At 46.1% G+C, this 20,298-nt stretch overlaps 1 protein-coding gene across 1 annotated transcript; it reads left to right on the forward strand.

Annotated features, from left to right (window-relative positions):
- Positions 1–59: 59 nt before the first annotated feature.
- On the forward strand, positions 60–19,521 carry LOC142802876 (uncharacterized). Its single transcript, XM_075887950.1, has 7 exons — positions 60–69; positions 2,984–3,129; positions 4,299–4,600; positions 11,467–11,655; positions 13,325–13,391; positions 16,876–16,965; positions 19,014–19,521. The coding sequence occupies exons 1-7, from the start codon at positions 60–62 to the stop codon at positions 19,206–19,208; spliced, it is 999 nt and encodes a 332-aa protein (XP_075744065.1). The 3' UTR covers positions 19,209–19,521.
- The last annotated feature ends 777 nt before the right edge of the window (positions 19,522–20,298 follow it).

The following is a 20,298-nucleotide window of genomic DNA, read 5'->3' on the forward strand; positions in this document are numbered from 1 at the left end:
GGAATTTTAATTACATCTCGCCACACGCTTTACGCGGTGCCAACACTTTGAAGGAAAACATGCTCGCAGGTGAACGTCTTTTTTTTTCTTTTAGTGGAAAAAGTGAAGGTGATGTGCAATCTAAACAAATGTGGATCTGAAGTATCAAAGTAACATGACAACGTTTGAAATCGCTTCATTTGCGTAAGAGATTCTTCACTTATTCAGCAGGACACTGAAGTAGCTTAACCACGAGGTTTCGTGAAGGAAGCGATAAAGTAGTTTGCAGTTCAGATTAACAATATTGAACGCGATGACGTCTAAAAATCATAAAGGCAAGCTGGACAAGTTGGCAATGAAACATAATTTTGCTCAGCGTAGTGTGACTCAGAAGGATGAGTAAAAACTAACAAACGCAGATAAGCTCTGACTGACAAGTCTTTTTCCTTTCACAAGCATGAAGTTTATAAGTACAAAAAGATGATCGAGCTGCGCTTACATGTTGCGAAAAGATTTCATTTAATTATATCATTCGAAAATCGCACTTCATTATGTAGAGAAGCCGAGGCCTCTTGTCAGTCAGTGCTTGTCTGTGTCCATTTCTTTTTGTCTTCTGTCCGGGTCACCCTGCTTACGGCAAAATTATGTTTAAGGCGTTGAAGAGCTCGTTCTGGTGAAATTTGGGTGTCGGCGTCGTTAATTGTAAGCAAAAAATCGGCGTGGCGCGGAAGCGAGAAAGCGTGATGAATAGAAAAAATAAAATTCATTTTGTATGAGCTGCAATGTAACTCAAGTGAAACTACGCCAGCGCTCAAAACTGTTTAGATAAAAAAAAGAAAAGTTCATCATATCCGTGCAAAAGTAAAAAAAAGTAACAGTGAAGCTGGTTAACCTTAGGGGCTTACCACGACTTTTTTGGTTGATGTTAGGTCTTTCCTTGGTGTGGACAAAATAGAGTGTGTCGTGATATGCGCGGTAGGTTCATCTGGTGCGCGATGTTTGTGAGTTTGTGCTGTGCCGTACGCCGACGAAGATGACGATGAGACAAGGAAAAGGCGGAATCGTGTCGTCAAAGTCAAGCCAAGCCATGGGGAGAGAGAAGAGGAAGACGACGACGGGGCGTTCGAGAAGAAGGATCGGAACGAAACAGTGGCAGGCTGAAGCGCTCGTCGGGTCGTGGTCCCGAAGCCTACCTGTGCCTGTGGTCCGCACGAGCCTGGCTCCCTTCTACCGTGTGATCCAGCAGCCGGCGCCGGTCCGTTGTACTCGGATCCGGGCGTTTTCCAGACCTGGGCCTACTGGCTGTCCGGGACGTGCTTGCCACACATCGACTCTGCCTCACGCTCCGCTCCGACCATGCCTGAGGCATCGCTGATGTCGGCGTAAGACGCAACGCAACGCATCGACTCATCTGCCTTCGACGTCACACGGTGAAGTGTTTCAAACCTTGTGTAGTGCAGTGGGGGACTACGCTAAGCGTCAGACCTTGTCTTTCGAGAACGTGTGTCGTGCTCGTACTTAAGGCAGTTCGTCGCTGTTGCCATGTAACACGCCAAGCTTCTTTATCGTTTTTTTTTTCTTTTTTTTCGTGGCATTAAAGCCTTATAACTCAAGTTGCAAATGTCTTCGTCAGTCTCGACAACGATTATTTAAGTTGCCGTGATTGCCCGAACCTTATCCCTCACAAGTGGAACCACAGCCTGTCACAGACCATGCAAAAATTGCCCGCAGCTTCCCTCGGGAGAACACTGAGGAGCATGCGGACCATATAATTGGTTAACGGGGTGTTAAAGTGCGACTTACTTGGGTTGATGGCTAAATTGGTTAACGTGGTTGTGAAATGGGGTGTTAAATTGCGACTTACTTGGGTTGATGGCTAAATTGGTTAACGTGGTTGTAGGAGGGGGTGTTAAATGAGTGAACACGTACACACGTATGCGAAAGGGCGGCGCTGGTCGAAGGGACGTCGATCATTGTGTTTGTGGATTCGTTGGAATTCATTTCACCGCGACCTTGGACGTCGACGCGCCGTACAAACCAACCGACGAGCGGCAACTGAGCGAGCGAGCGCCGACCTTGAGTATATATACAGCACGACGGCGCATGCACTGTCAGCTGTTGAATGTTCTCGAAGCGCGACGCCACATGCGCGTCCACTGGAGAATCAGGAGAATTGTAGATGTCGAACGCGGTGTGTAGAGGAGGAAGGGTGCACAGATGGTGGAGGAGTGAAGCGCGCGCGGTGTGTAGAGGAGGAAGGGATGCACAGATGGTGGAAGAGTGGGCGACGGCGCGACGGCGCATGCGCGCGCGTCAGCTGTCGAATGTTCGAGAAGCGGTGCGGACGGCGAGGACGGCGCGGACGGCGCACTACAAGGTGCGAGTATAAGATGCTCCGCATCTAAAACGTCCAATCTACAGCGACAGAACTAGCGTGCAAACTGGCTGTGGCACCACCAGTAGAAAGCGCGGGCGTTTCGTAGCTCGTACTCGGCTTGCGTCACGCCAGGAAACTCGACCCAGCGTTTGAGCAGACTGTCTTTACCAGATGGCGCGGCTGATAAGCTATGGCGACAATAGTTTTTTGTAGATACCCAAGAGATTTTAAAGCTCCGCTACGATGTCGAGGTGCCCACCGTGGATATGGCTGGCCACGAAAAAGGCGATGCAAACGGGACCAAATCGTGCTATCGCGTTTTTCTTTTGAAGAAGCAGCTCATATGTTCTTTTACCTTTTTGTCGCTACCTTCGGGTTATACCGGTATTAACCCTCCTATGCTTTAGCGCTTTCTCGAATAAAATGCGCCAGTTTCTGGCGGCACCTTCTCCCGTGTTCTTTATGCGGTGACGTCGCCTTTTACAAGCTTTTTCAAGTCATGAACCAAGAGTTTTTTTGATAGAATTTGGAATAACCATGACGAATGATTTGTTGACGTCCCAGAAGAAACAATTTCTGCTTCAATTTGTTCTTTTTGTATCTTCATTTGCCGGGCCACCATTGCAGGGCGCCCACCTTTATGCGGCCTTTCTCCCGTTAAGCTGGTGGGTGGGGGCACACTGCCCAAGGCTCTTGCGGGGTTCGTGCCCATGGTGCTGCTGCCGCTGCTCCGTTTGGAAGCGGACGACAATTTCGTCGCACGCTACTACTCTGTGTGTTGATCGATGCATGCCGAACGCTGTAAACTCCATAGCTGCGCCATGTCGTCAAATAATTTTTCTAAGTTTTTCTAGAGACATTAGCGTGAGCTCAATGTTTGCTCAGGCCAACCCTGCATGCACAGTTCACATTTTCGTTGAGGAGCCTTGAATGTGCAGCGATTTCAGGCTTAGCAATGCGCATATTATATTGTGATAGCAATTATATTGGCACATTCGACACGTTTTTCCCGTCACCATCACGTTCCGCATAAAGGCCAAATTGATAAGATACCCCACGCATCGTAGGTTTTACACGTGGGTAGAAGCACACGATCGGCGGCGACGAAAGCGGCTGAAGCAGACATCAAACGAGCCGGCCCATGTCCCTGTAGTTCGGAGAAAGCTTGCGATGACATCATACCGCGTTTATACGTACACCATCAAATGCTGTCAAAACCGAGTGAAAACATTGCACCCATCCTGATGAAGCGTGAAATGATGTAGTGGAGGAGGGATTGGTGGTGTCATTAAAAGTGTTCGTGGCGGGGGATGAAAAGGGGGCCTAATGTCAGTTGCTTCAACTATGTTGCGCACACAGCCTGTGAAACGAGGTATCATGACCAACACATCACCTCGAGATCAATGGAACAGAGCTCCCCTTGTTTGGAAGCTTAAACGTCAACCTAGCATACTCCATTGACAGTAAAGCTCGCTTGCTTGTTTGTTCACTCACTGCAATGAATGAATAAATTAACGAATGAATAAATGAATGAATGAATGAATGAATAAATGAATGAATGAATCAATCAATCAATTAACCTTGCTTTAATGTACTCACTGACAACTATATGGCTGACATCAACAAAAATCGCAATACCATGACGAGCTGTGATCAGGAAAAAAAACGAACGTGGTCATGCGCGTGTCATCTCGTAAGAAATGAGCAGAAGGTTCATAAGTTTGCACGCGCTATTGTTTTAGTTTACTTTTCGTAGAAGTGATAGACAGTACGGAGGTAGCTTCCCTCATCAGGTTGTCAAAATTTCGGGAGCCCTTCACTGTGGCGTCGCTCATGTTCATATGGTGCTTTTGGGACGTTCATCAGGTATCTTCCCTCGATAAAGTGGCCGTAATCCTTTACCTCAGAGTTTTGCAGAGTTCCCTATTGGCGTTATTCGCAGCACGACGTGCTTACGGCGGCGGCGCTCTTTTCGCTCGCTGTTCGCACCAAGAGCCAGCTGAGCGACCTGCTGAAGCGGATGTCACTCAACGTGGGCGTCTCGTTCGGCCTGCACGTGCGGTGGCTCTTCTTCAGCGTCTCACTGCTCGCCTTCCTGGTTGGTCTGGTGCTCTCCGAGGGCCCCGCATCCGTGCTGTTCGCGTGCCTCGTGGACACCATGATTCGCATTTGGTACGACGACACCATCCGCATGTTCAGTCTTCAAAGCGGTGCCTTCGGCATTCGGCAAATCAGCGAAACACAGTGAGTATACCCCAGACACATCTAAGCCAAGGCGATGCTGACTCAAGGTTCGAGGGTGGAACCGCACTGGCTAACATATGCTGAAACAGCACCATACACAACTTTGTTGAGATGGTGACTATGAGGACAATTGATGCGCAATTTTAAAGGCTACAGTTTTTCTTGGGCTATTTAGACACAAAAGTTTTGGTCTGTCTGTCTGTCTCTCTGTACATTCGTCTGTTTGTCTGCCATACCGATGCCCCAAACGGCACCAAGCGATACCCCAAACGGCCAACCCTCACAGCACCCACCAATATTTGTCAACTTTCAGTGTTCATACCTATGCGATTATAAATTAAAAAGCAATCAATGAGCATATCTGAGGCACCATTAGAACACAACAATATTTTGTATGTGTGTCTTTATACTAGAGAAGGCACACATAAATAATTCTAAGGACTGTAGCGTTTATCATGCTGCGCTGACAGTGCAACGCTATGCTCAAAAAAGCATGTGCTTCCAATGCTTTGCTAAGACAAAGGTCCCTAGATGAAACAAGTAACTTGTTTCTTCTAGGGACCTTAGCTAAGACGACACGGTTGTGGCACTTGCCCGTCGCTTTGCGTTCTACACCTTATCGCCTCCGAGACCGGCACGCATCTTTCTCCGTGGGCACGCACGTGGCGTATTCGGAGCTAACTTCGTATTCGGAGCTATTCGGAGCTATTCGTATTCGGAGCTAACTGTTGGAGTGCCATCGTGTCAAACGTGCCTCGATGCGCTCGTTCGTCTTCGCTGCACGGATAGAGACTCTCTAAAGCAGCGTTTCCAGAATACAATCGATTTTCTCGCACAGAACATCAAATACACGTTTTTTTTTTTCAATCTCTCCGTACGCAAGACTATCGTCTCTTGACGACATTTGCAGTGAACCATGCAGATACGGGGCCAATTTTTTTCTATAGCTACCCCGTGCTGTCGTAGAGTCATAATCATCATCATCATCATCACCGCCATCACCACCACCACCACCACAACAATCATCAACATCATCATAATCATCATCATTTTCGACAGTCAACACACCTCCTCTCTCGCGCGTCTCATGCATAATTCGAGGTGTGAGCCGGAGAACGAGCACGCTACGATGGCAGGGGCGTCGCCGCCTGTCCGCTTCGGCAGTTCGAAGTGACGAGATCGGCCCGGCTGAATCGGCCGCCTTCACCTCTTCTCTCGTCCCTCACGCTACATGTTGTGCGTAAAGTATACTAAGATAGCAATGTCCCACCCTTCGTACTATGTCCCCCGTTCGAGTGAAAGCGCGCCACCGCCGCCACCTGTCACGGCTCAAGCGGAGATGAAACGCTGCGGCCGCCTTTATCGATTTCAACTGGGAGCTCACCATGTAGTCTATCTTTAACAATTAGAAAGTAAAAGTGCACGCCAACAGTCGGCCAATATACAGTTTTGTAGAGACACACAAATGAAGAAACGCGTCTGATGATTGAGGCATGGCATATTGGTAATGTTAGCAGCATATGCGTGAGCCAACTGTCGTTTAAATTGCTATAAATCAGTGCACGAGCAGTTGCCTCCCTCGCAGGCCACCACACGTACCGGACTGTTAGGTATTACTTCTTTTCTGGGCACACCAATATAGCTTTTGTGTCTCCTCTTTTTCGCCGTTTACCCATGCTTAGCCCTACATAATTTATGATGCATTCCGGTCGTTTTTCATTGTTAGTGGGCATTAATGGTGTAATTTATTCTGTTGTGTCTATGTTTGATGCCTTGATATTTCAACATCATTCATTTATTTTGGCCGAAAAGTAGGCCTCGTTGATCATCGGCGTCGGCGGCTACACGAGTGAAGCCAAAAATCACCATCACGTGATGATGTCGCCATAACGACATCAAAGATCACGAAATCTTTGACGCCATTACGCATTCATTACGTCATTCTTATGTCATCACGCGACATTGTGCCTTTGTACTACTTCTTTCGTGATCGCACCACCAATCACGGAGGCAGTGCAAAACCATGGCGATTGGCACAAAGCTTGCAGTGCCCTGGATCCTGGAACTGGATAAATAAAGCACTCTTTTATTGAAGGTACAAAACCCTATTAGGTGTAGAAAGCTTTTGATGGTGGGCAGGGGAAGATTATTACAATGACTGAAGTCCACCGAGTCGTCTTGGGCGCAGCGCAAGGGACTCTGCGAGATTTCCTACCACTTTCTATGCTTCTCGCACTTGTTTAAACCAGTAAGTTTTCCCCAAATTCACTAGAGTGAACTCAGGCGCTCAGTGTCCACGGGAGCTGTCGCGCACGGCCCTTCAGCCAGCATGGGAATCATGGGTAGAGCATGGATTTGCCCATTATTCGTTATTTCAGCTCCATTTGACTTCACGTGGCCTGGAAATCCTTTGACGCAAGACGAAAATCAGCGAATATTCAGCACTTGCATTTTACCACCTGAACATTTTAAGCTTACCAATTCAAATTAGTTCACGAAGCTAACAATGAGGTATTATTTTTTCCGAGAAGTGTCAAAACACAACAATAAGTGGAGCTACGGGTGTGTACCACACCATGAGTATGAAGTTAAAGCCAATTCACGTACTACCTTTCATTCCCAGGGTGGCTGAACGATCTCAGCATCATAGTTTTCTGTGGTTAATTTTGGGAAATTCTATGGTTTAAACATCGTGAGGGTATGCTTGTTGGCGTACAAACACAATCTCCCTTCGTAAGAGGGTCGTGCCGTTGTCATTTTGTAAACGAGAGCAAAAAAAAAAAAAAACATTCGTTGCTGATATAAAACCAGCGGCGAGATTGCGACCCCTACTCCTTTAAGGCGATTACCAGCTCTCGCGTAATCGCCTTGAAGGGGGAGGAGGTCGCAATCTTGCCGCTGGTTCCACATCAGCAACGAGTGGATGTTATGCTCGCCGCGAGATGACACGAAAGAAGAGTGTGGTTGCTCTCGATCCCACATGATTGCGCTGCCAGCAGCCGCCGGAGCGTGCAGGCCACGTGCTACCGTGTTCTTTTTCATAAAAATTGACACTGTACATTGCTTCGTGTATTTAGCACACAGTTGACGTTTCAATGTGAATTACGTGTCGACCGTCGGGAGAAAAAAAAAACATCCTAATATCGAAAAAAACTATTAGAGTGTCTGGCTTCTGCAGGGGCCAACACACAGAGTATCTTCAATCGAAAAGAAAAAGTAGGTAAAATCTAGAGCCAGCATTCTACCGACACTGTGACCCCCAATAAAACCCATTATATAATGTTGCCTAATCCCGTAAAACGAGTTGTAGCGAAAGAGAAATAGCAATCCAAGTTAATAATTAAAACAGGAAAAAAATTCTTTTCGTCGGATAGCGAGAACATATTCATTTCCCCGCAGGCAAGAAAACATTACAATTTGCAGCACGGGCTACACTAATCACCTTGGCTTGCCTTGTCGGACAGCGAAAACTTTTCACGTTCGATGAAATGATATTCAGTGAGGTAGCCATTGTGGACACTAACCTTGATACTAGACGATACTCAGTTCTAACAAACGCGGGAGGCGGACGCCCCGCAACTGGCTCAGTCACTCCTTACGACCAGGTGACCAACCAGAAGCACGAGGCTTCCGGGGTCGCATCAAAGGTCACAGGGGACTTATGCCCCTGCTGGGGGCCTCCGAGTCGCTGCTGGATATTCGATTGCGCTTGATGCCGAGGCTCTTGAGAGAAGACGGTACTAACGCGTCTAAACTCTCCCGGCTGATATCGCCTTGATTGCTGTCATCGTCAATCTGCAAAGCCATCTCACTCGTTGTGCTGTTCAAGTGCTCGTAGATGGAAACATCCTCCCCTTGGGAAAAAGTCGCTTCAATTACAGGACGACTAACAGAAGGTGGGAGCCAAGAGGTGAGCGTCAAATACCGCATCGCTATCTGTGACGTGTTCGAAGAGAGGCGCCTTCTCTGGCAAAGGCTCGAGCTGTGGTTCTGTGTGAATGACCACTAGTCGTGGGCTGTTGAATGAATCCTCCGCAATTTGAGGGTCTGCCTGGTCCGGGCTGGCTAAAGACACTGCGGGCGTTTGGTGTGGCGTCTGGTGTGGCGTCGCAATCAGGCAAACTTCGTCCTGGCATCCAGGATTGGCGTCGATGAGGCGCCGTTCTTGTTCTTGGACTGCATTGCTGGTTTATGTGCCGCGTAATTCTTGGACGCCGTCTCTGAATACGACAACCTGATGGTGCAGGCGATGATGGCATGCAGGGCACCACAACTGTGACTTGACAGCAAACAGCCTTTCTCCTCATGGCCATAAACGCCGTACCTTCCTCAAAACGGAGATGTGCAATTCATACAAAAGAGCCCATTGTCTTCGCATGAACGTCACACCCGCTGAATTGCTTCATAGTCACAGGTTACTCGATGGCCCGCGACCATGAGGTAGTTGGGCACAGGCGACGATCTCTTCATTTCTATCCGAAGGTATCACGTCCCAGTGGTCACGGTTGGGCGTGACCCCATAAGTCCTCTGCTGATGTGCAGCATCTTGCCGTAGGGAGACCATGCTTGCACGAGGACCTCACTGGGGAATGGCTTGGCAGGAACAGAACAGTCACTTGAGTGACTTGGGGCCCCCCAGGCATGACAGCAACGTGCTCTCTTCTGATGATGAGTTGTGACGTGTTGGTATTTGAGCCAGGACGGCTTCTCTGTTAACAGTGACTTTGTAGTTCCGGCCTCCAAAGTGCTGTACACAGTAGACCTCTTTGATCCGTACTATGAAAGACCTCGTGTCCATGACGTCTTCGGGACTAGTCTCCTCGAGGACGACAACGTCGAAGGCTAGCGCCTTCTTCGGGGGCTGGCTTGCCATAGCGGGTGTCTGCCATCCCAGGGACGCCCTGAGTCACATGCAAAAACGACGAGCCAACTGGAAAGGCTTGTCTGTTTGCCTTGTGTTTTGTAACAAAATCTTTTATGGTTTAGAGTCCTATAATATACAGGGCTTTCCAGGTAACTTCAGCCAGAATTTAAAACTATGCCGGCACACGCGATGACAACGCGACCTAATGCCTGTTGATCACCGTTGCCTGGAATTATACTATTTTTCGTGTTCTGAACTATTGTTTAATTAGATATGTTTAATTAACTGACTCTTCAATTAACGAATGTACATAAAATGTTTCATTGAGAAAGTTGTAGATCGGTTTGCAAAACGTCGGATTAGACAGTTTTAAACCTTATGCCGGTTAGGTATTAGTGTTTTTCTTCTAATTACAAATGCCCGCGACATGCAAAAAAATACCACGTGACAAACCCGCTTGGGCGCCAGTCCGCACCGTGATTCTAGTGCTCCCTAACGTTCCGCGTACGAACGACCATAGCATTTGCCCCACTTTGCTGTCTCGACAGGGCCGCAACGAAGGTGGTGGCTTTACGATGAACTCGTTTTGCTATCGGCCACAAAAACGATAACCTCTGTGACGGCTTATTGCTGTCATTAACCGGTGCGAGAGAAGCGTGTCGTTCGTACGCGAAACGTCAGGGAGCACTAGAATCATCGTGCGCACTGACGCGTGAGCGGGTTTGTCAAGTGGTAATTTTTTGTATATCGTGGATGATTGTAATTAGCGGAAAAAGACTGATATTTAAGAGATATAAAGTTCAAAACAATCTATTTGGACGTTTTGCGAACCAATTTACAACTTACTTATTGAAATTTTTTATCCATCATCGTTCTTTGAAAAGGTAGTCAATTAAACAGATCTAGTTTAACTATAATTGAGAACACAAAAAATAGACTAACTCCAGGCAACGGTGAGCAACATACCTTTGGTGGCGTCGTAATTACCTGTTCCGGCATATTTTTAAACTTTGGCTAAAGTTACGTGGGGCACCCTGTATAGTTTACTATAAAGAGCGGTAAGTTCTTTCACGCATGATATCCATGGCATTTCGTGCGCCTATAAACCTTTTCACTCAAGGCTCCCCTGGCGCCCCTAAAGTCCTCTCGGGGCTGTTGCTAGTGCGCGTAACCCCGTAAAAGATGCACTGCTGAGGTTGTGACGTCGGCTTTAGTACTCTCCTGCAACAGCTCATGTAGGGCGGAAATCCTCCTCAATGAATAAAAGTTAGATAGTGCCAATAGAATCGAGTCGACGATGCGATGGGGCACTTAAGTGAAATCTTTTTTGAAAGCCCCCGGTGTAGATCTGGTCAGATTTCAGAGTTCCACTGTGTGTCTGAGCATCTTAACGCTGGACTCGCAGAATAGAAAACATCGTAAATGATGTCTTTCGCCTTTTAACCACACGGCTGTAACTAACAAAACTGCCTTGAATAGTGGTGTAAAAAGTTCTTCCGCGAATTCTTCACCAAGCAGCCACCAGGCAAAACGTGCTGTTAGCCACGGAGTGCTGATTAAAGTGCTGGATTGGATTGGATTGGATAAATTTTTATTTGGTCCTCCAAAACACAGATCACTGTGTTGCGGGCAGCTCCCACGTGGGGACTGAGATGCCAAGCTCCTCAGCCGCCTCGCGGACTCGGTGGACAGCCCAGAGTTGATCTGCCAAAGACGAGCTGCGGATTGCTTTGCATTGCAAGCAAGCACGTATACGTAATTGCTTACGGACGCATTCATGCACGCACGAAAACGGACGAAGGATGAGTGGTTACTACATAAACTCGTGGGGTGGTCGAACGGTACGTTACGTTTGCCCAAGCTACGCGGGCAGGTAGACCATTCAAACCTAAAATGCATTGAATCGCCATATCACTCGGATGCCGCACGAGTTTTAACAACTCGTTTGTTCATCAGCAGCATGACTTCTACAAAATCTGGCCGATGCTTTTCCTTGATGCAGTGTTTCCTTGAGCAGAAGCGAGCCACCACCGGCCGACCAACAGACCACAAGCGAAAGCTCCAGGTACCATACTGGCTCTGAAGCACGGCCAAAACCAATGGAAACAGTCGCCCTTGCAGTCCACAAGGGGGCCGCCACAGCAACCACTGAAGGGCCATCAGATTCGACCGCAGCCGGACCAACGTGCAGGCAAGTTTTGCGGTGTGATAGAAATATGCAGGGCTGTTAAAGTAAGACCAACAATGATTCACCAAACAATAATGCCATGGAGTTTGTAAACATAATGCTTACAGGGATAATTGAAGAAAGACAGATTGGAGCTAGAAACAAGAGAAAATCCTCGAAAAAAAATTGAGCTAAGAGACTGATATGAGCACTCCAAAAAGTTTAGAAATATGAAGGAAGACGTAAGTCGAAGCATTTTATTAGGCGTAAACAACGTCAAGTTTTTTTATGCACGGCTACGAACCGTCAGCCCCGCGACAGTATGAACGAAAAAAGAACTTACTTTTTTTTTCAGCATGACACGGGCAGAAGAACAGTTTTGAGAATTCTCTGGACTGCGATAAAGTACCGAAGCGAAAATCGATGTTAGCCAGGGGGTGTGTTGGGTGGTAGAAATCCTCCTCCCGGCCCCCTCGAAATCTTAAAACTTCGCTTTTTTATTTATACGCAGACATACAAGCGAACTCACGGGCACACATAACGTGTGGTTGAACCTCCTCCCCCCACCCCCCGCGATAGAACTTCTGGCTTCTTTATTGATACTAGCTAAAGCAAAAAAAAACAAGATCTACAAAGGGAACCGCCTAAAAAATGTAATAAATAAGTAAACCCACTAACTCTTGCTTAGTAAAACAGCGCGACAGTCAATGAGGTTAAATCTAACTATTAACAGAATAACTGTTATCGGTAGGATTTTTAGGTTCTAGTTAAAGTCCGCCCACGCCCGGCGTTTCGGTCCGATGGAAATAGAGCGGCATGCAGCGGCTGCAGTTGAACACGTGGCCTGAAGCCCAGCAGCACAGCGCCACATGCATCCTGCAAAACAGCACAAAATGGCTTTCGCAGAACGGCTTGAAGCAGGGCAAATGAACTGTACTTCCGTCATTTGACAATGATGCAGGGGTATGTGTGCAATTCCTTTCAAATACCTCGTCGTAAATGCCTGCAAAAGCATTTCTCTCTGTCGGCTGAACATAATGGCAACCCACAGCCGCCATTATGTGTCTTCCGCCACCTTGGCAAGCCTACTTGCTCATTCCGTTGAATTTTGCATTACCGAAGACATCTGTCTTCGAATGATTTCACATTCGCTGAACTTCACTTGATGGCACAAATGTTTATACAGGGATGAGAAAGACACGTAAGACGCGGTTGCACGCATGCTGGAGGGTTCTTAAGCTAGGCCATCGGAAGATTAAAATATAGTTGCGAGTGTGCGCTTGTCTCTGTCTTGCGTGTCTTCTTCGCACCTGTCCAAACATTTGTGCCACAAATGCAAGTTCAGCTATGCAGCAACTAGCCCAAAAGCAAACGTTACTAAATTTTGGAATTCACTACTGGAATACAAAATTGAGGTATCCTATACGCCCTATGAAATTGAAGCCTCACAAAGCCACTGTACTGCGTCTCAGTGTAGGCTGCTTCGAAAAAGAATATGCAGCAGTCTTGTAACCTTTATATGTAGGTCATCGCGGTTCCTTATGTATCCACTGCAGCCTTCCGGGTCTTACGAAAAATTGCAAAAACAAAAGTAATTTTCTCCGCAAAATTCTTCAACTCGTTTTCGGAGGTCATTAGGACAGCGTCAGTGGAACGAATTTCTGCGGCATGTTTTTTTTCTCTTTCTCTACAGGGTCAGCATCAGCCTCAGTGTGGAACAAAAACGGGATTCTATCGTCTCATTGCAAAATGACAGCGAGGTACGTGGAATTTGCCGACTACCGTTCTTAAAACAAAGAAGCAAAACTTATTTTTAAGTTCCTGGACTCATAGAGTTTCATAAATACACATTAGAGGGAACTCAGGCACTAGTGTCTATGGGAGCTGCAACGCACGGCGCTTCATGCAGTGAGCATGGGAATGATGGGTAGTGCACTGATTTGTCTTATCTTCCTATCCTTCTGGCTTTATTTGTGCTCGCGTGGCTTGACGCTGTTTTCTCATGAAAAAGATCGGCAAATTTTCAGCGGTTGTGCTTCACCACCTTATTCTTTTGGGCCTACCATTTCAAACTGGGTCACGAAGTTCAGAAGGGCTCATTCTCTCTTTGAAAATACAACAGAAACAGAACACTAAACGAAGCCACAGAGTGCGATTTGCAGTCCGCAAGTACGAAGACTAGGCAAATCCGTGTGCTGCCCATCATTCCCATGGTCGCTCAACGATCGCATTGCCAGAGTACCCTCTAGTTAATTTGAAAAAACTCTAAGCTTGGACCATCCTATTTTGCAGTCAAACAAAGATACGCTAATCCAACCATCACTAGTGTCGTATTAAAAGTAGTCAGCGCATGGGTTGGTTGTTATGGTTGTTGTGGTATTGCCGTGTAGTGGCTGTGTCGGTACACTAAATTTTTAACGCCTTCATAGTACCAGTGAACTGTTGCAAAACGGGTGATGTTTACCACACAATGCGTGAACTTAAACAAAAAAGTCAGTTTTATATCAATTGATTCTTTCCCGAGCCCCCCACCCCTCCCCCCATGCCACCGCTTTTCTCTGCGCCCAAAGCTGTCTCACGATGGACGTTATCGTGGACAGATCGTTAACGTGACTTGTGACGTAATTTCTATTCTCCGCAACTATCATTCTTTCCACGGGGGAGAATTTACTGTATACAAGCGAGGTTTTGGGCATTGGTCTCCGATGATCCCTACTACGATTTGGGTTTCCGTCGTTTCACAAATCGGTTCACACGGACCGCGAAGCGAGAACACGGGAAGGGCTGACGTATGGTGACGTGGTACATAATCCGCAGGCTCGAATCCCAGTTTAATCCATCGGGTCAATACAGCTTTGCGCGTGTTTCGTGTGTCTCCACGGACCCACAAACCTTTAACAAAGCAAACTTGTCACGTGATGAAGTCATCATACGACGTCACAAGCTCTAGCAGTATGTAAAGTTCTCGTGACGTCGCATGGTGAAGTCATGACGGGGAATTACCATTCCGAAGACACAGGGGCTTTTAGACGGAAACGTACAATACATCTGCTAGCCCGTAGGATTCTGAAAAAAAAATTGGGCAAGTATTGTGGTTTGGATTGCCAACAAAGCCACTGAAGGTTTTCGCCGTAACAAAATCTTCGAGTTAGGCGCAATGTGATTTTACTTTTTATGCTGTTTTCTTCCACTGACGTTGTTGTGTTATATCCAAGAGGTTTTTTATGTGGAATAGGAAGCAAAGACTCGCTAGTTAATTGCGCATTATCATGTCAATGAAGCCTTTAATGTTCAATTATGGATGAACATAAAATAAGCTTCTGTCAGTTTCGTCAGTGTCTTTTGGACGTTTGTCTATGGCTCTAAGAGAGCACTACCCTTAAGTGGTAACGGTGGTTTTGATTTCAAGATACGATATAAAAACAATTGAACGTCTTCGATTATTTTACACACCCGAACGAACGTGTAATAGCTGGCGCCACAGTTTCCTAAACTTAGAAAAAGCAGGTAATTGTTAGGAATAGTTACGAAGGCTTTTTGCAATACATTACAACTACCTCCGTGATAATAAAGTATAAGGCTCTGCATGAAGTTCCCGTTTCACGCCCAGATTCAGCGGCACGGCTCCGACCCATCGACGAAAGACGACAAGCCGACGAGGAAGTGACGTGCCTCAGTGGTATTTATTACCGCTCTGGTGTCACAGGCAAGTTCAAGTGATCCGCAATACCTGCCGGCAAATGTATATACTGGCAAATCTATGCTGTCCCTAGTATGAAGTTCCGGTCAAAACTTCTGGATCTTCCGCCGATTGATAATTGAAGTTGTGTCCAATAAGATGGTAGTGTAGCCCCAGAATAAGGTCTAATATGGAATAGGTTTTGCAAATACAAAAATGTTTTATACCGTTGTGTAGCGAAAATCCACTGACGTCATTTCCTCTATAAAAAGGACTTTGGTATAATTTTATTTGCCAGATGACAAAAAAACCTAGAACAAGAAGGTTTCGTTGACGAAGACGACCTGTCCATTCCATTCAACGCCCGATCCCTCGGTCGGCGGCAATAAGTACCTGCGCTGCAAACCAGTCTGCACACTTAAGGGTGTTTTGCCATGGATATATAATTGAAAGCCCGCGATAAGATTGCTAGTTATAGGCAAGGCAAGTACCTTTAATGGTGCAAACATTCAGGTTTTAAGATTGAGACACTACTACAAAAAACATTTGCACCACCTTTCGCTGAAAAGAACCATGTGTGGGTGTGAAGTAGCGGGCGCTAACGCTTACACCGGCGGCGGCGATGACGCTGGCTCTGGTCACGACGTTGCACAGGAGAGAAACTTTGGAAGGCGCAAAGCTTGCATTATTGGACCGGTGTGTCATACTGGAACATGCCTATTGCTGCTGATAGGCAATGAGAGACAGAAGACTCCGAAAGAGCACAGAAACCAGCAGTCCGTTTTATTGAAAGCGCACGCTGCGAATGTTTATTGTTCAACAACGCAGAGAAGAAATATTCCACCAGCACTACCTTGGAGTTCAAGGTCCAGTCAGTGCTTTCAAAGAAGCTCGCTAGCAGACGTTGCCTGCATCGGCGTTGCGAGGAGAAAGAGGGGCAGAGGATGCGCATGCGCAGTGAGCGTATCTATGCCGCGCACTAGATTGAGCTTGACCACAAGAAGCTTCACATCTAAAAACTGCTGAAGTGAAAATTATGTTCGAAAAGTGAATACAAAACACCGCCATGTTACTCTAGGCACAATGAGAAGTTAGCAAAAAGCACAAGAACAACAGCGTTCGGCTCACAAGCCGTACAAATTTATTGCTGGTAGTTTCTTCAGATAGATACTGTTCAAATTGTGTCCAAGTATATTACGGGAATTCTTGTCAAATATCACTGAAGACCAAGCTACCTGTACAAATCCAGCATTATTTTTTTGCGCCAGAAGCTGCCGCTTCTCTTTCTATTTTTAGGCTAGCATTCACCTTAGCAGAACAAAGCACTTAATCTTAGGTTCAGTATCACGTGGGGAAGCCATGCTTTTTCAAGTAGACTCCAGGAAAATGCTGGCTTCACACACACTGCCAAGACGTATATGAAAGCTTCCTTCCACTCACTTTTGTTTTCAACATCCTTGGTTGTAACCCAAAATGGCCCCTCAGACACACTAGAACAAATATTCATAGTATATTGCTGTCACAACTGCTAACATAAACGCTACTACAACGACTTTTATTTGCAGCCAAGTGCTCCTCCTATTTCGGATCCACTACCGCGGGAGTCAAAATTGCGGAGGCCTTCCATTCTCAAGGACTCGTCCCGGTTTTCTGAGGTACGGAAGCGTCCTGTTGTGGGCACTCTCGACTTTAGCTTTAAGCGAACCCACCACATTTACATTTTCATGGCAGCCAGTGTTAACGTTAGCATAGTAACGCGTGGGGGCAGTTGGGTGCTACCACCAGCAACAACTGGTTTCTCACAGGTGGAGTGAGCACCATGCGAGGTGCTCCTTCGGCGCGAAAGTGGTTCGCTGCGCCATGATTTGAAGTGCGACATTAGACGACTAAAGAGAATCACTGCTCCTGCTCAAAACTAGTTTCAGCCGCTACGAAACGGTGGCGCCGAGTGGTGGCCACGCGCTCTGGTGTTCTTTTTAACCGTTGACCACCGTGTCCGTACTGGTAGTCTGGACACTAGCGCGAGTGAACTAAATATCTCCGCTATATTTTTGAGGCATCCCGAAAAGTTAAGCCCATTGTTTGCGTCTCATGCAGACGGCTTTCTTCTACGAACATTGTTATGAGAGAGACGTTATGAGTATGCACTGGACAGTACGTCTGCGGCTTAACGGCAGGTACAAGAACGCCCCAGAAAGATGGTGAAGACGACGAATGAAATCACGCCGGCGTTGTTGCTGTTGCGCCTTATTAGCTTGCTCCTTTTTCTACCCCTCCCCGAATAATTAAAAGATTTACTTCTTTTCATAACCTCCGTGCTTTACATAGGCTGTGGTTAACAATGTTGACTGTTCAAACTTTTACAATAAAATCAATTTATGAACGTGAGCAGATGAAAGATAGCCATGTTTTCTTTTTTTCCTTGCGGAAATTTTACTGCTAGTGCGCATGGCAAATAACAGAGAGGCGTTCTCGAAACTAGGCCAAATTTTCATCCATGGCTTCTACTCTATATACTTTACTGGGAGGCCCCGCCACAGTCGTCTAGTGGCTAAGGTACTCGGCTACTGACCCACAGGTTGCGGGATCGAATCCCGGCTGCAGCGGCTGCATCTCCGATGAAGGCGGAAATGTTGTAGGCCCGTGTGCTCAAATTTGGGTGCACGTTAAAGAACCCCAGGTGGTCGAAATTTCCGCAGCCCTCCGCTGTGGTGTTCATCGTAATAACTACAGGGTTTTGGGACGGTGAGCTCCAACCATTATTATTATTAAGAGAACATATATACATACTGTGTGCGCTTGCTAAGTCAGGGTATGTTTTCAGGGCTGTAAGCGGGGAGGTGAACTGCCCAGTGCTTTAGCTGTTGAAGAGAGTCACTGCGAATGATCAGTTGTTTTTATGTATATATGTTGTCTTTTCGACAGCATATACAGCAGTTGAAATCATGCGCTTGTGTCACATATCTCACTCGCCTGCGTGTGTGTGAGTGGGTGTTTTTGTGTGGGTGGGTGTTTGTGTATGTTATTTGAGCTATTCGACAATGCACTCGTATCAACTAGCTGGGCTCTCTTTACTCCTGTATTGTAGTTTGAGTGACCGGACACAATGCATGCAATGTATGCAATCGCTTCTATGCAGGACAGGCAGGTATTGTACTGTAGATCTCCAAAGCCCAATGCCATGAGCTAAGACGATTTATGCTTTATTTATGTATCTGCTTATTTATTTATTTATTTATTTATTTGTTTATTTATTTATTTATTTATTTACATGTATAATCATCAGTAATAGCCTTAGGGCCAATGTCAATTTAGAAGGTTGTGGGAAACAGAAAAATCCCGCAAGTTGCTTAGCGACAGAAAGTATGGAATATTAGCCGAAGGTTGCAATTTAAGCATGGTTCATAAATGAATTCTGAATAAATTAAAGTTAGCGACAGAAATATTAGCAGCACGAATATTCTCAATACATAATAGAATCACTAATTACTGATAGATTATTATTATTATTATTATTATTATTATTATTATTATTATTATTATTATTATTATTATTATTATTATTATTATTATTATTATTATTATTATTATTATTATTATTATTATTATTATTATTATTGTTTGCGAACTTTACCAATGACCCGAACCTATACTAGGTAGCTACAAGAGTTAATTGGCGTCGTACGCTTGCCTCCGCTGACAGGCTGACATCGACCGTGCAGCGCTTGCCAAGGTTGCCGGAGAATCGAATCCCGCTGCCTCGCGCATGCCTCACCTGTGGACGCGAACTACTGCAACGCCCTCTGAACCGTTGGGTGACATCAACCTTCTTCGTCGTTCAAGCGCCCTGTCGTTTGACTCTCTGGCTGATGAGGAGGACAATGACCTCTGGCTTTAATGATCCCAAAGTGTTGTAGCAGTAAGTCACGCTAACTAGAACGTGCTTATTTCTTTGAGCACTCATGAATTTTCGTGTGCAATGCTAACGTAAATCTTTTCCGCGTTCTGCGTTATTATGTTAGCTATGTGTTAAATTATTCACGCTCTTCTGCATTATTATGCCAGTTTTGTGTAATCATTATGACTGCGTCACTGCTCTCTGCCAAATTTGATGGCCAGCGTATGCTTTCAAGCCCCCGTTTGAGTATTTTTGTCCAGTGACGTGAACATTGTACTTTGAGGTTCAAAATAAAATTAAATTTACTGTGTTAGTGGTTAGTACGAGTGTTATTATCTGTCAAATTGTTCGGTAACACCATTACTTCTCTAACCACAGCTTGCGTCCCATGCAAGGATTTAGAGGATGAATATGCTAACAGTTACAATATTTGCAGTCCATTTTTGTTTTGTTTTTGCCTTTCCGGATACCAGGTTATTACTCGAAGAACAAAAACTATCACTCTCGATTAGATGGCTAAGTTCTGTAAACATGGTAGTTTCCGCCAGGGTAACATGTGTGCACATGACTTTTTTGTTATATATTATTCTTTTTTATTTGTATTTTCATCGCATGTTAACACCCTCGTGAAGGAGCAGCATGGCACGACGTACTTCTTTGTCGCAGCAAATGATGGCGGTTTGACAAAAGATTAAACTTGGTGACACGGTGCACAGCTGATAGGGTTAACACGTGTACGAGAGAGCAAAGCCGGGCTCTACGGCAGTCGACTTGAGAAGTGGCTTTCCATGCATGCAGGACTCTGAAAAGGAATTTTGTGGCGTGACTTAACAACAAGGGGGTGCGAAGCATGCTGCCACGGTTTGGGAAAATAAAGGATTCCCAGGGGTCCTTATTTTTGTTCTCCCCTTCAACAACACCTCTATTTCTGACTATAATGGCGAAATTAATTGAAGGAACAGGGGTAGAGGGGCAGGGCCTTGAGGAGTGGCAAGCGGAGCACTGGGAGCAGGGCCACTCAACCTGCCACTGAAATTCGGCGCGCTGCCGGAGGGCAGGTGAAGGGGGTGATGAGTGGGGAGACCATGTG

This window comes from Rhipicephalus microplus, chromosome 3 (assembly GCF_043290135.1).
Source record: "Rhipicephalus microplus isolate Deutch F79 chromosome 3, USDA_Rmic, whole genome shotgun sequence".
NCBI lineage: Eukaryota > Metazoa > Arthropoda > Arachnida > Ixodida > Ixodidae > Rhipicephalus > Rhipicephalus microplus.

Coding starts and splice junctions, on each gene's coding strand:
- LOC142802876 (XM_075887950.1), top strand. Junction 11,656..13,324: donor GCAGCCGGACCAACGTGCAG/GCAAGTTTTGCG, acceptor CTTTCTCTACAG/GGTCAGCATCAGCCTCAGTG. Junction 16,966..19,013: donor ACTCGTCCCGGTTTTCTGAG/GTACGGAAGCGT, acceptor CTCCGCTGACAG/GCTGACATCGACCGTGCAGC.